This window comes from Haliotis cracherodii, unplaced genomic scaffold, assembly GCF_022045235.1.
Source record: "Haliotis cracherodii isolate W230 unplaced genomic scaffold, xgHalCrac1.p SCAF_8, whole genome shotgun sequence".
NCBI lineage: Eukaryota > Metazoa > Mollusca > Gastropoda > Lepetellida > Haliotidae > Haliotis > Haliotis cracherodii.
This window is the reverse complement of record NW_027266341.1, coordinates 18,941,508-18,958,501: the sequence shown is the minus strand read 5'-3', so window position 1 is coordinate 18,958,501 and position 16,994 is coordinate 18,941,508. Positions and strand designations below refer to the sequence as shown.

The 16,994-nt window shown below is 40.4% G+C and overlaps 1 protein-coding gene across 2 annotated transcripts; it reads left to right on the top strand.

The window, feature by feature from the left end:
- The first annotated feature begins 3 nt into the window (after nt 1-3).
- LOC139450148 (GH3 domain-containing protein-like) lies at nt 4-12,738 on the top strand. Of its 2 annotated transcripts, XR_011652220.1 has the most exons (8): nt 4-85; nt 355-404; nt 2,975-4,248; nt 6,067-6,194; nt 7,013-7,167; nt 8,458-8,555; nt 9,616-11,444; nt 11,545-12,738. XR_011652220.1 is itself a non-coding variant. In XM_071231813.1 (7 exons), exons 2-7 carry the CDS (start codon nt 377-379, stop codon nt 9,835-9,837), a joined length of 1,905 nt encoding a protein of 634 aa, XP_071087914.1. In that variant the 5' UTR covers nt 4-85; nt 355-376; the 3' UTR covers nt 9,838-12,738. The 2 variants fall into 2 exon arrangements, 1 of the variants encoding a protein (XP_071087914.1); XM_071231813.1 differs by having other exon boundaries at nt 9,616-12,738.
- Nucleotides 12,739-16,994: the final 4,256 nt, after the last annotated feature.

Sequence of the window (16,994 nt, the reverse complement as noted above, 5' to 3'; positions counted from 1 at the left end):
ATATCTTGTCGATTTGCTTGGTAGAGGCAGGTGGAAGCTTCAAGGATATTCGTTCAGATGAATGTCTTTATTTAATAAATTTTAGGTATTTGCAATTGTAATTTCACCAGATTAAGAGGATGTCTCCATTATAAACACATTTTACAAAGAATAAAATTTTCAAATCCAAAGTATCATGTTTAAATCTAGATTCAAATGTCGAGTACAAATTTATCCCGACACAGTGCACTGAGGATTAGAAGGCTAAATTTAACATGATGAATATACATAAGAATGTATTACATGTATGTGTGCTACAGATTATCCTCATGTTTGTATCGCTGTATTATCTGTATGGTGTTAAAATCATTGCAGGTCGTGTTGCTGGAATTCTATTATGGGTTTGTTCAAAGTTGCCATTAAAGGTAAGTTAAATGATTATATTTTCAAAATATATATTCCAAGTTATTCTGTATTCAGTATTCCATTATGTACTTATGATGCGTACAATCTGTAATACATTGGTTTATGTCAGACATGGCTGGGCGTAGGCAAGCTAGTGGTTTAATTGTTGCCTCGTCACTTTGAAGACCCAGATTCAATTCCTGACATTGATACAAATTATTTGAAGCTTTTACCTGCAACCGGCAGTGTAAGGGCTGGACTAATGTTACAAGCAGTGAAACACTTTTCTGTGACACTGGTAGATGTATAATTACAAAGGGCTGGGACGAGTCTGAATTTACTACACCTTCTGACACTGACGCTGGGACGAGTCCAAATGACCCGTGAAGATCCAGGGTAGAATAGGTCTTCAGCAACCCATGCTTGCAGTAAAAGGTGACTATGCTTGTCGTAAAAGATGACTAACTAGATCGGGTGGTCAGACTCGCTGACTTGGTTGAAGTGCGAACATTAGTGACTTGTAGTGTAACCTTATAGATCTAGATCATTTTTTTCATTAAAACAATATATAACATGACCAACCACAGGTCTGGGTAGTCCTGTGGGTACCCAGGTCCTTCTCAGTACCCACCCCACCTGGGTACCCAGGTTACCCGTCCCAGCCCAACCCGAGACCCTATCACCCGGCCCTTCCCGAGTAGCTGCTATAGGTCTCAAGAGTCATGTACAAAATGTCCGAATGGGAATTGTTTACCACAGGCCTGGCAAAAACTATTTAGATCATGCACACATTGAAGTTGACTGAGGCTATGTATTAACTCAGTCATATAAAAGTCAGAAGGAATGCGTACATAATCAGAAGGAGAAGCAGACATTAGTGACTTCTAGTGTAACCATTGAGTTTTATTATCATTACACAATATATGACATGACTAACCACGGGTCCGGATAGTCCTGTAGGTATCGGGGTCCTACTCAGGTCGGGGGCACGGGTGGCCCAGTCGTCTAAGGCGCCACAATTTCGCTGTGCAGAGTTGCGTCCCTTGGGCATGCCAGAAACCTATGATTGTGGGTTGGAATCCAGGTTTGCCACGATTATGTTTCTAGGTTTGTCAGCACCATACCCGTGCTCGTGGGTTTCACAGAAGTGGTAAATGTCTAAGACCTGCATCACCTCGGGCTTCCTTCCCATATTAAGCTGACACGCCGGGATATGACTGGAATACTGTTAAAAGCAGCGTTAAACCCAACTCACTCACTCACCTACTCAGGTCCCAACCTGTTGACTGGCAAATAAGGTATCTTGTATGTCTTTGTTGTTGAACAAAACATCATTTATAGTCCAAAAAGTATATTTTTCAAAGAAAGTCAGCCTGTCTGTTATCATCAGGATTTCCTGTTGACTATAGTTAGTGCAAGGAAATAATATTTTGCTTTGCGATGATGTTAAATATCTATTTGTAGTGACTTAGTCTGAAATTAAAGTAAAATATTGAGAGAAAAAGAGAAAATTGTGATTGAACTTTATGTGAATGATGTGTAGATCTACATACGTTTCTACTGTCATCACTGAAAGTCCGCCATGAAAGTACAGTGCATTGAAATTGATGTTGAAAGAATTAAAACCAGGTAATTTTCAAAGTTAGGACCGACAAAAAATGGGTAGGACAGGTAATTTTCATAGTCAAAAACCAGCGGGGACACTGTTAAAGATTTTTAAAGTACAGTAAAGTACGGTTATAACGAACTCAAAGGGACTACTAATTTTAGTTCGTTATAACCGCATATATACAGCATAACTACAGCAACTAGTCGGGACCAAAAAGTAAGTTCGTTATAACCGTAGTTTACACTTCTTTGAAAAGGTCTGAAATGTATGATAATTCTTAATAGGCCTTGACTTAATTATGTATGAGTTATATTTAAGAAATAAACAACTTCCCCTCGTTATTTCTTATATGAGATATCAACATAATGTACAGCCTCCAGAAATGACATGATAGAACAATGTTTTATCGTGAAATAAACCACACTTGATTGTTCTTGTTCTTTGTGCATTGTACTTTTTGTGATTTATCGCGTAGCTATCTTATATTTAAGTATGTTAGGTAAACTTACAACCAACTACTGTGATATCAACAGTCTGTGACTGTAGCCTCTAGTTTGAGACGACTCAGTAAAATGCCTTTCGGCCAAGTAAGCTTTGCTAATAAAATGAAAACAATGTTAAGATACAGGTTTGGGCTAGAAGGCTGAAAGGTTTTAGCACAGACTTAATCCATGGACATGCTGGAAGTACACACACATGGTATGGTATAAATAACAGACCATGTACGGCTACAAGGCCAACCAAGGGGTACACTAGTGGTTAAAGCGTTCGCTCGTCACACCGAAAACCCGGGTTCGAATCCTGACATGGGTACAATGTGTGAAGCCCATTTCTGGTATCCTCCGCTGTAATATTGCTGGAATATTACTAAAAGTGGCATAAAACCATACTCACTCACTCACTACAAGGCCAACCAAAAGGGCATTGAATTTTGTTTGCCTTTTTTTGTTTGAAGTAAACACAACTGCATGTTTGTTTCAGGTTTGATGTTGTTGATTGGGATGGTGGTGTCACTGCTCACCCTATACTGGTATTCCTACACAGGTCTGGTGGGAGTAGTTGCTGGATGGACAGGAATACTTGTTGTTGATGTTCAGCGGAAACGGAAACTTGAAAACCAGTCCTTTGGCGCCGCCTTGCATCATTACCTCACAGTATCCAGTCTGTCATGGCTGGGATTCTTTATGCGCCGAAAACTTGAAAAGTCAACCAAAAATATTCAAAAAGTTCAGGAGGAAACTCTTCTGAAGCAAGTGAAAATTAATGCCGAGACGGAATATGGGAAGAGATATGACTTCTCAGCAATTCATTCTGTTGAAGAATTCATTAACGCTCATCCGCTAACTCGTTACAGTCATTTTGAACCATACATTGATCGAATGGTGAAAGGCGAGACAAACGTACTGACAGCTGATCAGCCAATCATATTTGGTGTCACATCAGGAACTTCAGGCAAAAGTAACATTCTGCCAATGGTTAAAAGACAGGCGATGTTGTTTTTGACTGATGGAGTAGCAGTGCTGTATAATTGTATGACTGAAGCATTTCCAGAGTCAAGGTACCTTCAGAAAAATTTAAAACTGTTTTACAATCCTAAATGGAGGGAATCAGCATCGGGTATAAAGATTGGGCCAAATTCATCAACGCCAGCGAGGTCAAAGAGTCTCTTGCATATCTATACCACACCGAAAATAGCATATGACGTTCTCAGTGAACCCGAGGCTCTGTACCTCCATCTGCTGTTTGCTCTTAAGGAGAAGAAGCTAGGGATGCTGGAGGCAAATTTCTCCTCCCTTATATTCAATTCATTTAGGACTATGGAAGACAAATGGAACCTTTTGGTTGATGATATTGAAAAAGGCAGAATCAATCCAGACTTGAATATTGAGGAACATATTTGTAAGGAGTTAAACTCATTAATGAAGCCAGACCCAGAACGTGCCTCAGAACTTCGAGATGCTTACAAGGAAGGTATTGTTGGCTTAGGAAGACGAATATGGCCGGATGCTTCAGTGGTGATTGGGGCAGACACAGGAACATTTGAGTTTTATGGGACAAAGTTGCGTGAGACGTATCTGAAGGGCATTCCACTGTATTCACCCATCTATGCAGCTTCTGAGGGACTTCTTGGTGTGAATGTCTGGCCAAAGCAGCACCCCAGCCGATACCTCCTGGTTCCCACATCACAGTTCTTTGAGTTCATTCCGGTTGACAGGGCAGAGGAGCCACAGCCGGCTACACTGCTCATGCATCAGGTGAGTGAGTGAGGGAAGTAGGGGTGAGGGAGGAGAGAGCCTCAGCCTGTTCCACTGCTCATGCATCAGGTGAGTGAGTGAGTGTGTGAGGCGAGTAGGGGTGAGGGAGGAGAGAGCCACAGCCAGCTACACTGCTCATGCATCAGGTGAGTGAGTGAGGGAAGTAGGGGTGAGGGAGGAGAGAGCCTTAGCCAGCTACTCTGCTCATGCATCAGGTGAGTGAGTGAGGGAAGTAGGGGTGAGGGAGGAGAGAGCCTCAGCCTGTTCCACTGCTCATGCATCAGGTGATTGAGTGAGGGAAGTAGGGGTGGGGGAGGAGAGAGCCTCAGCCTGTTCCACTGCTTATGCATCAGGTGAGTGAGTGAGGGAAGTAGGGGTGAGGGAGGAGAGAGCCTCAGCCAGCTACACTGCTCATGCATCAGGTGAGTGAGTGAGGGGAGTAGGGGTGAGGGAGGAGAGAGCCACAGCCAGCTACACTGCTCATGCATCAGGTGAGTGAGTGAGGGGAGTAGGGGTGAGGGAGGAGAGAGCCTCAGCCAGCTACACTGCTTATACATCAGGTGAGTGAGTGAGGGAAGTAGGGGTGAGGGAGGAGAGAGCCTCAGCCAGCTACACTGCTTATACATCAGGTGAGTGAGTGAGGGAAGTAGGGGTGAGGGAGGAGAGAGCCTCAGCCTGTTCCACTGCTTATACATCAGGTGAGTGAGTGAGGGAAGAAGAGGAGGGAGAAGAGGGATCATGACAAATAAGTCATTCCTAACACTACCCAGTCAGGGTTAGACGTATTTTATTTGTCATGTAGACAGGACCACTGCCAGAGAAAATTACTTCTCTTACACCAATGTCTGTCCTTTTCTTCTGACATTTTGAACTTGGTCAATATTGGACTCATGCATGAATTTTAAAATTTCTGGTCCTAATGAACATCGAATGACATTTGTCAAGTAAACCAACATGTTCGTTGACCTTGCCAGTACCACACTTATTCCCGAGAAAACAACATTTCTATCTTGCATATCTCCAGGGCCTGCACAAACCCCTCAACATTTTTCTATCAAATGTCAAGGTAAGTAAAAAGAAATGGGTAAGGCAGGACTTGTCACCACCAGTTTTAGTGGACATGAAGACATCCTTTCCATCAAAATGATTAATAAGAGGGCATTCTTTTGCATGTGAATCAGTTTATTTATGTTTAATTTCTCAAAAACTCTGACATAATCAATGGGACTGGTTGTCATGGTGTTGATATCACTAACCCAACATTGAGGCTGGTTTGTAACTCGCATTCTGATTGGTCCATTTGACTGAGTATCGTCGCAAATCAAACTGGCTAATGTTAATCAGGGTTGTGCAATTTGAGATCGCGAGACCCACAACAATGGATCCGGTGGCTAGTGTAGGTTTACCGAAATGCGAGCCCGTGAGATGCAGAGGATGCAACATTCCAAGAAACAAATGGCTGACAATATCCTTTGAAGCAGTCAACCCGTGAAGATTCCGGGGTAGAATAGGTCTTCAGCAACCCATGCTTGCCGTAAAAGGCGACTATGCTTGTTGTAAAAGGCGACTAGCAGGATCGGGTGGTCAGGCTCGCTGACTTGGTTGATTCATGTCATCGATCCCAATAGCGTGGATCAATGCTCATGATATCAATCACTGGATTGTCTTGTCCAGACTCGATTATTTACAGACCGCCGTCATATAGCTGGAATATTGCTGAGTGTGGCGTTAAACAATAAACCAAACCAAAACCTTTGAAGCAGTCATAAGATATTTGCTCATTATTGGAACTGTGTGATGTTGAACATTTGTTGCCAGGTTGAAGCAGGTCAGGAGTATGAGCTGGCCATCACCAACCTCAGCTGCGTCTACAGATACAGGTTCGGAGATGTTGTCAAGGTGACTGGCTTCTACAATCAGTGTCCAATCATCGAGTTTAAATACAGGTGGGAATGTGCAATAACTGTCAGTGTTATGTATCAGTTGGCAATACCAGTGGTGGGTCCTGGGGATTGCTGGTTCATGGGCTCTGACAAACTCTCTTGGAAGTCGCATACGGACCTGAACGAACCCAAAATGATACCTTGTACATGTTGTATAATCATGACTATTGAAATACAAATTCATCAGCATCTGGGCAGTGGGGTAGCCTAGTGGTTAAAGCATTCACTCCATCAAGCTGAAGACCTGTGTTTGATTTCCCAATGGGTACAATGTGTGAAGCCCATTTCTGGTGTATCCTGCCATGAAATGTTTGGAATATTGCTAAAAGCGGAGTAAAACCATAATCACTCACTCACTCATCAGCATCCCATGTATCCTTGTCTGATTTGAACTTTATTCTCTCGACTGAGGTTACGAAATTAGAATAGAACCTAAATGAAGACCCCAGAATTCTAACTTTGTTATGTCAGCTTAGTTGTGGCATTGTCTGTAGTCCATCCATCATTTACAGACATATCATGGGAAACAAGGCATATGAAGCTATAATCCAACTATGGGGTCACTATTTATCGCTCTGATCTGATCTGATTTTAAACATGACCGCCATAATTCAGGTGAGCTTCAGAGCCATGTGTATATTTCAAGAATGTTATTTTTTTTATGAACTAGACACCTCATTCAATAAGGAAACCCTTGATGTAAAATCAATGTATTTTAAAAATATTCATTTGATTGTCTGAGTTATTAAATGTATCAAAATATAAACAAAATTAATGCTTAAAATTACCTTAATTTCATTTACGTGTTATATAACCTCCAGACAAGGCCAGTTCCTGAATGTTCGTGGGGAGAAGACCTCAGAATCGTCCTTCTACTCTGCTCTTAGTGAGACAGTGCCATGCTGGTCTGATGTCCGCCTCACGGACTACTGCTGTGCTGAAAGCATCCATGTCGACGATGCTGGGATACTCTCAAGTATGTTCAATCAGCATTCTACCATGACATTGATGAATGCTTGTTTCTGATTGGTTAAAATGAAGTTTCCTTTTTACTACAGAAACCCCATTCAAATATATTAAGCTTTTTCACACAAAAAAACGTGAGCATGAATACATAGAAAGCCTACATATCGATTTTAAAAAAATGGCTGTTGATCGATCACCCCCATATAAACTGTAAAACAAATCTTTATTTCCTCTAATATATGCAGGGTTTCTAATACCAGCCAAGTCTCTAATACACGCCGAGTCAAGGGCTCTCGTGAAATTAATAGACAGCGTAGCGTCAAATAGAGGAAAAACGGTAGTTTGATATCGGATGTTTGGGGCGTTCTAGGCCACAACCCTGACTGCTTCAATGATGGCATTAAAAGATTTATGAAGGCATATCTTTTGGATACAAATGAAATGTTTATGAAACTGTTAGGGAAATGTTCTATGGCGACCAGATAAAGCACTCGGTTCAAAATTAAAATAAAGAGGTATCTACACTACAGTTGGACTACATCAAATTTCAAAACACAGTAGGTTTATCTCCTAATTGATGCTATTTAGTAGTTGTAGCCACCTAACATGATGTCTTTATTGTATGTTGGCTGTTACAACATGTGGCTAGTTGGATGGTGAGATTAATAATAAAATAAAAGTCTTTGATGAATTTGTAATTTTTGTTTCATAAATATCATAGGGATGAGTTTCGATTTAGCCTGCTTACCTTGGCTTGCTTGAGTTGAGGGACACAAAGAGCAAATAACACATTTCTTACTCTCCTGTTACTCATACTGGTCTCTGTGTCTCTCTGTCTCAGCCTCTCTCTCTGTTCTGATAATAAAAGGCAGTTTTTTGATAATAGTCTTCAATTGACCTGATATTAGTGAGCAGTTGGGTCACGTGAAGAATCAGGGTAAGAATCGGTTTTCTGCAACCCATAAGAGGCAACTAACGGGATCGAGTGGTCAGACTCGCTGACTTGGTTGATGCATGTCATTGTATCCCAAATGCCTAGATTGATGCTGCTGATTTTAATCACTGGATTGTCTGGTCTAGACTCGATTATTTACAGACCGCCGTCATATAGCTGGAATATTGCTGAGTGCAGCGTTAACAAACAAACAAAAGAAAAGCGAGCAGTTGTAATGATAATAGTACATGTTGGCAGTTGTTCTGAAAATAATAGTATGCAATGTTCTGATAATACTTGCAGCTGGCATGATCATAATGACGATTTGAGGAGTTTGCGAGACTGCAGTGTATATGTTCTGTGTAGGTATAGTTGGCAGCACACCGTGTTATCACGTGTTTCTGGAGGTGGAGCCATCCAAGTCGGGCGGAGCAGCCACGGTTACTAACACAGACAGGAACAAGGTACTACTGGCTGCCTACTTCATCATCAGCATCATGGATTACTTGTATCTAAGAGGGGCACGGGTGGCCCAGTCGTCTAAGGCGCCGAGATTCGCTGTGAAGAGTTGCGTCCCTTGGGCATGCCAGAAACCTATGATTGTGGGTTCGAATCCCGGTTCGCCCCGATTATGTTTCTAGGTTTGTTAGCACCATACCCGTGCTCTTGGGTTTCACCGAAGTGGTAAATGTCTGAGACCTGCATCACTTCGGGCTTTCCTCCTACATTAAGCTGACACGCCGGGATATGACTGGAATACTGTTAACAGCGGCGTTAAACCCAACTCACTCACTCACTCACTTGTATCTAAGGATGAGTTCATGTTTAGGATTTGTAGAGGGCCTATTTATCTTTGTCCCATTAAACCGTCTCAAATATTTGATACTTACAAATAGGTTCAACAACCCATGCTTGTTGTAAGAGGCGACTAACGGGATCAGGTGGTCAGGTTCACTGACTTGGTTGATTCATATCATCGTATCCCAATTTTTTGATCGATGCGCATTATATTAATCACTGGATAATCTAGTTCAGATTTGATTATTTACAGACCACCGTCATATAGCTGGAATATTGCTGTGTGTGGCGTTAAACAACAAACAAAACAAACACCCATGATGAAAAATCCCAACTTATTTGAGTCAATATACCCTAACATGATTCATATCCAGTACCTGAACTTTGGTTTCGGGCAACTGGTTAGCCTAGTGGTTAAAGCATTCACTCGTGTACCCGAAGCCAGGATTCGATTTTCACCATGGGTACAATGTGTGAAGCCAATTTGTGGTGTTTTTGTCCTGATATTGCTGGAATATTGCTAAAAGCGACGTAAAACCATCCACTCACTTACTTTAGTTGCCTACCAGTTCCGTCTTCATGCCAACATCGGAACTTGTTTGGTATCTATGCTGAAAATCCAAACCTGTTTACATCCATTCCAATCCTGCAAACAAAATTTATATTTTGTGTGTGTGAAGATCCAGACTTGATGCATGTCAAATATTCAAACACATCTCATTTCAGATTGATGAGACTTTGAGTAGCCAGTCTTATGTTTACTTTTCCTTCCGAAAGAAGGGAAGCATCGGACCAATGAAAGTCCATCTTGTCAGGCCAGGCTCATTTGCCGACCTTCGGCATTTCATGATCCAGAACACCACAGCCTCCTCTGTGCAGTACAAAGTGCCCCGAGTCCTCAAGAAGAAGGAGGCAGTCAAGTTCATGATGGATCGCGTCATCAGCTAGTGCGTCTACAACCACTGTTACATCATAGTACATGTGGTCTCCATCTCAGAGATCTACATTCTATTATGATATGCACCCTGGGCCTATTCACAATCATAGCTTCATTCTGAGACTGGTTCGACTGATACAACTCTATTTGTTAGACATTCAATCAAAAGCAAAGGTTCCATCAAAGACTATACCAGCTCTGTGATCTTGTGAACAGAGCGTCTCACCAGAGACCTGAAAGTCGATGGTTCTAACCCCATTTTCGCTTCATACTAAAAGACATTAAAATATGGTACTTGTTGTTACTGCCCGTGCAAGGGGGTAAAACAAGCACCTGTCAGCTTAGAGTCTGTATACTGTGTCTGAGTGGCATGCACACTCACCGTCGCTGTATAAATGCAATAATCTTGAACGCGATGTCTAACCCAATTTCACCTCACCTCACCCAAATTAAGAATACTTCCAACATTCATGTTTTTTTAGGGACAGTAGAGTATATAGGAGAACATCTTTGTAAATGACTGTTCGATTGTGACTCAAGACTGACCCTATCACATCATCTGTGGCATGTTTATATGTACCCCCTTGTCTTGTACTTCATTTTGCGTCTGTGACACTTGTGAGGTTAAATACAATAACATGAGTATCAATGTTCCATGGTACAGTCATGTGACATGAGTGATATGCGGCCTAGAGCTATACTGCTCGAAAGAAGTTCCAGAACACCCTATTCTTTCATATTGCTATTGTTTATCTGTCATGGTGTGCAGGCAGTTGGATGTTCTATCTTTTTAAGAAGGTATGATCTTGCTGGATCAGCATGTATATTACTCAACTTTAAATAGGGATAATCAGATAATCAGATATAATATATCCCTATCCAAAGTAGAGTAGTATAGTTTTATTTAACATTCTCATGGTCAATCAGTTTATAAATAATAATTCATGTAAAAATAACTATTTTCTAATGCTGTGGAACACAAGCAATATAATATTAATTTTGTCTCATACTTATGTTAAAATTTGGAAAAAGGGCCACATTAAGTTGTAGGAAATGTTGTTTATTATATTTTATTCATACAACTTTTGCGTCTATACAAACCTGTACTTGAGGTGAATTGTCTGATTTGCCTCGCTGCTATTAACCATGTTCATTGCCTTTGGGGCTAATCTGGTCTCTTGTACTTAACGAACCTGTAATTTGAGGGAAAGATTATTGAATGTGTAAAGTTCTTTAGGTCACAAGATGATCCTTAGCTACTCAGAAAGATCACCAGTGTCCCATGCTGTCTCCCTGTGGGGAATGTAGGTCAGAGTAGGTCCCCAGTATCCCATGCTGTCTCCCTGTGGGGAATGTGGGTCAGAGTAGGTCTCAGGTATCCCATGCTGTCTACCTGTGGGGAATGTGGGTCAGAGTAGGTCTCAGGTATCCCATGCTGTCTCCCTGTGGGGAATGTGGGTCAGAGTAGGTCTCAGGTATCCCATGCTGTCTCCCTGTGGGGAATGTAGGTCAGAGTAGGTCCCCAGTATCCCATGCTGTCTCCCTGTGGGGAATGTAGGTCAGAGTAGGTCCCCAGTATCCCATGCTGTCTCCCTGTGGGGAATGTGGGTCAGAGTAGGTCTCAGGTATCCCATGCTGTCTACCTGTGGGGAATGTGGGTCAGAGTAGGTCTCAGGTATCCCATGCTGTCTCCCTGTGGGGAATGTAGGTCAGAGTAGGTCCCCAGTATCCCATGCTGTCTCCCTGTGGGGAATGTAGGTCAGAGTAGGTCCCCAGTATCCCATGCTGTCTCCCTGTGGGGAATGTGGGTCAGAGTAGGTCTCAGGTATCCCATGCTGTCTCCCTGTGGGGAATGTAGGTCAGAGCAGGTCCCCAGTATCCCATGCTGTCTGCTTGTGGGGAATGTGGGTCAGAGTAGGTCCCCAGTATCCCATGCTGTCTCCCTGTGGGGAATGTAGGCCAGAGTAGGTCCCCAGTATCCCATGCTGTCTGCTTGTGGGGAATGTGGGTCAGAGTAGGTCCCCAGTATCCCATGCTGTCTGCTTGTGGGGAATGTGGGTCAGAGTAGGTCCCCAGTATCCCATGCTGTCTCCCTGTGGGGAATGTAGGTCAGAGTATGTCCCCGGTATCCCATGCTGTCTCCCTGTGGGGAATGTAGGTCAGAGTAGGTCCCCAGTATCCCAGGCTGTTTCCCTGTGGGGAATGCAGAGTAGGTCTCAAGTATCCCATTCTGTCTCCCTAGGGGAAGTGTAGGTCAGAGTCGGTTGTCCCCAGGGCCAATACCTCATTCTTGTCTCTCTGTTGGGATTAAAGGTCAGAGTAGGTCCCATGTACCCCTTGCTTATCTCCATGTGGGGAATATAGGTCAAAGTAGGTCCCCAGTATCCCATGCTTGTCTCCCTGTGGGGATTATAGGTCTTGAGTTGTTTTGACTGGCCTAACCAATGTAGACCCATCCTTGGAGCAATGTGCCCACAAATTGCATTCCAGGATTTCTTCTATAAAACACAAAGATCTTGTTTGTGTATTCTGCTGCCATTTCATTGACAGACAATTTTTATATGACCAGTCTCATATTTCAGCTTAATCTCAGGTGTCATATCTTGTTTGAGATACTTTTTTGTTATTGAAGAATGTGAATCAGTTTATATAAGTGCAGCCTTTGAAATTCAAGCTTGTCTGCTTGCCCAAAACTCCAGTGATGGTAGTCCTCGTTGACTAGCAGCATTTGAGGCCCATAATTCTGAACCACTTCTGTACTTCAATTTTGCTAGAAGCTGAATAAAACTGACAGAAATAATAACAGAATAAACATTTTTGCCTTGTTCAAGCAGAACTAACTACAACCGTTGATGACTGGCTTTTGAAAAGGCAAATTTCTAAGGCTGCAACTGTATAGTTTTCTACTTATGTTTGGGATATAAATGTATTTTTCAGTGTTTGATTTTCTGTTGGTTTTTTAAATATATGTTCTTGGACACCTGTGAATAATTTACATACATACATCCAAGACAGCACTTCAGACTTTCGTTCCAGTGGGATTCCAGGGAAGCAAGGTCCCCATTGATCCATACATATTGTCATAGCAGGCTTTGGGTGAAAGGCTCGGTGAGCTGGCCGAGTGCATGTCATGGTGCCCCATATGGCGCTGATCTTTCCTTATGGTTTCAGTCACTGGTTTGTTATACCCAGAATCGGTTAGTTACTGGTCCTTGTGATGTAGTTGGGATATTGCGGAGTGTGGCATTGTCTTTAGATACATCTGACGTGAACACATATTATTACAGAGGTTATCCCTACTGCTATCTATAAAGTTAATAGCTGAAACAAATTTTCGATATGGTGGACCGCTTAGCATTATCACTGAAACAAATTGGATTACGCTTAGCATTATCACTGAAACAAATTGGTTTGCACAAGATGACTAATTCAGGAAGACATCTCAAAACTACATAGCCTTGAGAGGATGATATCATCTCAAGAGGTCCTTGCCAGTCATGTACAGTCCAGAATAATCTTCTGCATAGGCAACAAAAAGCGCAATAAAAACAACTGAAGTCACAACAATAGTTGGCATATAATGGAAATATCACAAATAAGAAAAGGCAACAGATTTATTTTTATAAAACAATTTATTATCACTCAACTTGGAATAAACCCCATGTGAAAATAAGTTGCTGTGTACCATATGGTTGCATGAGGTACCTCCAGCACTTATCTCCTTATCTCTAGCATAAATTAGCACAAACTATGCATAATGTGTAACTGGTAATCAACAACCATAACAAGTAATATGTTCATATTTAGCTCATCTAATGTACAGTACATGGAAATTAACATATATACATATATTGGTTTATTCTATATTTCTTAGATTCTATAACCGATGGATGTATGGGGATTTTCAATCAAACAAAACTGATTTTCTGCTGTGTAAAACAATATATGTGACCTGAGTCCTTTGCCCTACTAAACATTGTTTCTCACTGATAACAAACTGTCTATGATGTCTGTTTACCTGGGAGCATGATTAGAGTGTTGTCTGTAGCTCCATCTTATCCTGTACCAAAGTTCCACATTGTGAGAACATGTCTGCTGTTATATCATTTACATAGTGAATACATGTTTAACATTTGACCCATAATACTGCTCTCGCAATATTAAAATTATGTAGAATGAAAAATAATGTTGTCTACAAGGTAGAGTCCAATGCCTACATACTTTATATGACATAGGTAAACAAAAACGTAAACAAACCCTTAGATGTTGAACCACAGAAAGCCAATAAATACATCATAGTTAAATAGAGCACAGTTGTTTTGCAATACACATAATATAAACATAGGAGTTTGGAGATGGTGATGTAAAAATATTTTATGAAGTTTCATTATCTGCACACTGATGCATTATCCAAAGACTATCTCTCTTCATACAATAGTCAAAAAACGTTATGGCCCACCCGATTCATTCAAAGAATCTGACTGTCTGCCCTTATGTTTTTCTTAGCGGTATACATATAACAGAAAATAGGTAATTGCAATAGGTAAAATTTCACATAAATTATATTTGATTCTTAGCTGTTTAGACTTGGGATATAAATTAAATTTAATTAAAAACTAAAATCGAAATAAAATAGAATTCCATGTAACAAGTTTTATGACCTGTCCTAATCTAATTAGAAATTTTAACTAAAGATTCTTCCAGCTAACCATTCTTGAATACATCATGCAGATCTTAAATCCAATAATATTTAAAGATTTGGAGCCTTTCATATTTTGGCTTGAAAGAAATAGTGACAACAAAATAAACCCAACTTACCAAAGTCTAATTCAACAGTGTCATATTAAAAATTTATTACTGAACCCACTAAAAAAACCAAGTGTGATCTTTGGTGACAAATATTTGTCCTGTTCGATGAATGATGCTGTTGCTTTCCTCAAGCACAACAAGGCAAACAGACAATATCATAACTTTGTTTGGGCCTTTGGTTCAGAAAAGATGAAAACATGAACCATGTTCACGATATCTGCCAAATATACAAACAAAAATTTCAGAATTGGATAAACAAGTGTCATTACTTTCATAAAATAGTTCTCATGTGAAGGCACTTGAACCCAAGATGGAATTTGTCATGGTAGTTGTACTATTTAGATATTTTCCAGTTTGAACAATGTTTCGAACCACACAAAGATAACAAACAGTATACAAGTGACAGATAATTAGGGATTGCTTATCTTCCAGTTGACTGTATCCTATTAACTTCACTAACACATATATTTGTAGATATATCTACAACTAATAATTTAAAATAAATATATAAATCTTCGATTATATTTTTACGCTGTTTTGTTACTGTTTTAAAAAGTGTGATTTTCCACATTTCCGCGGAGATTTCATATCCCTAATGTCAAGAAAAGGTTATCAAACACAATGTCCAAAGTAAAAAAATCACACAGGTACTTTCCCATTAATGGCTTTAAATCTACACTATTCAACATTAGCTACGGTCAAAATAGTTATCTTGAGTCAAAAGGTGTGTTGAGTAGCATATGATGATGGCAAACTGGCTGTGTTAAAATATGTCTGCAACAGCATCTTATCAACAGAGATGCCTCTATTCCAAGGGAGACCAATTTTTCACTTGACCATAATTATGCCTTTAACATGCCATGCACGCAACAACATGCATACTCAACATTGACTGGCAAAGTAGTTCTGAAGCTGAAAGAGTCAAATGGCTAAACACAGCTTCAGTCATGTCAGCTTAATGTTGGATTAAGCCAAATCGACAAGCCTTGCCATGTGCACAGCATGTTTCGGTGCTAACAAACCAAGGACCCATATCCAGTTAACCTGGGATTCAAACACATGACAAGCAAAGGTCTCAACTTTGCACAGGAAGTATTTGCACCTCAGACCATGGGTCACACATGATCTTGAGACTGGATGAACCAATGTGATATAGAGGATTACAGTGGTCAATTCCCTGATTTTCTGTCAGTTGTAAAGTACATATTGCTACAAGCTAGTTGCAACGATGACACTAACAATCTTCAGTGGGTATAACTTGACATTAAAACAAGGAAAGACTACCCTATTATCAAACGTTAATGATATCAACAGAAATTTTCATAAGTAAATAAGTGAAGTGAATACAATACTGGCTGCAGAAAGGTTAAATACTGCAATGCAAATATTTCAGTATCACAATTCCATTGAAAGGAAGACATCGTCTCTTTGAATAATTGGATTGATTATAGGTTAACTATAAATGACATACACAAGTCATGATCATATGTTCTATGGTAGCAAGGAAATGGCTATACGGTTATGTAGCTCACCAAAAATATATGGATTTGAGATTCCTTCATACATGCAACACATTTTTCATAATGCTTTTCATGACCACTAAATTGAAATAATGCTGCCATAATCAAAATTAAGACTTTCTTGTTCACTATCAACTAATTTCTACCTCGCATGGATCTGGGGAATGTCGACATCATCACAACACCTGTCTATAATATGAAAACAAAAATTCCTTTTAGCTTATTTCTCTCAGTTCGGGCTTGTTCAGTGATAAGCAGGATGACATCATGTCTACTACTTTTCAGCACCTCTGACTTTGTAGTTCAGAAAAAAGATTGACTGCAGATGGATTGATAGACAACACCCTTCACATCAGCTTCCATAGACCTTGCATCTAGTTAAGCTAAACATTAACACACACATAACAAAAAAGACAACAAGACTTACATGAGCTCTGAACAAAATCTTATTGATGTTTAATAGTACTTTAAAGACAGGATTGATCCATGAATTTAGACTTCTTTATTCTATCTGGGTGATGTCTCGATACAGGAATATCTTGCCTGATAAAGGTACTAGCATCTGTACCGAAACAGCATTAAAAGAATAAAGACGCTGAAATCCACAAGTAAATCCTGTGTTCTGTTATACTACAGTTTCTACATGCCACTTAGTAGATGATGGTTCGCTTAGTGACATGTACATAAATACGCTTGGTTAGAATTGAAGAGAATTACTAACATAATGTAAGAATAACCATTGTTTCACATAGCAGAGAATATCTACTGTATACCAGTGAAGCCAAAATAATGTGGGGACTGGCATACAGCATGGAATAGGAATTCTTGAAAATATACTC

Excerpts from the sequence above, each read along its gene's own strand:
- LOC139450148 (XM_071231813.1), top strand. The coding sequence starts at position 377 with ATGGGTTTGTTCAAAGTTGCCATTAAAG. Across the intron at positions 4,249-6,066 it reads CTACACTGCTCATGCATCAG|GTTGAAGCAGGTCAGGAGTA; the intron begins GTGAGTGAGTGA and ends ATTTGTTGCCAG. Across the intron at positions 6,195-7,012 it reads ATCATCGAGTTTAAATACAG|ACAAGGCCAGTTCCTGAATG; the intron begins GTGGGAATGTGC and ends TATAACCTCCAG.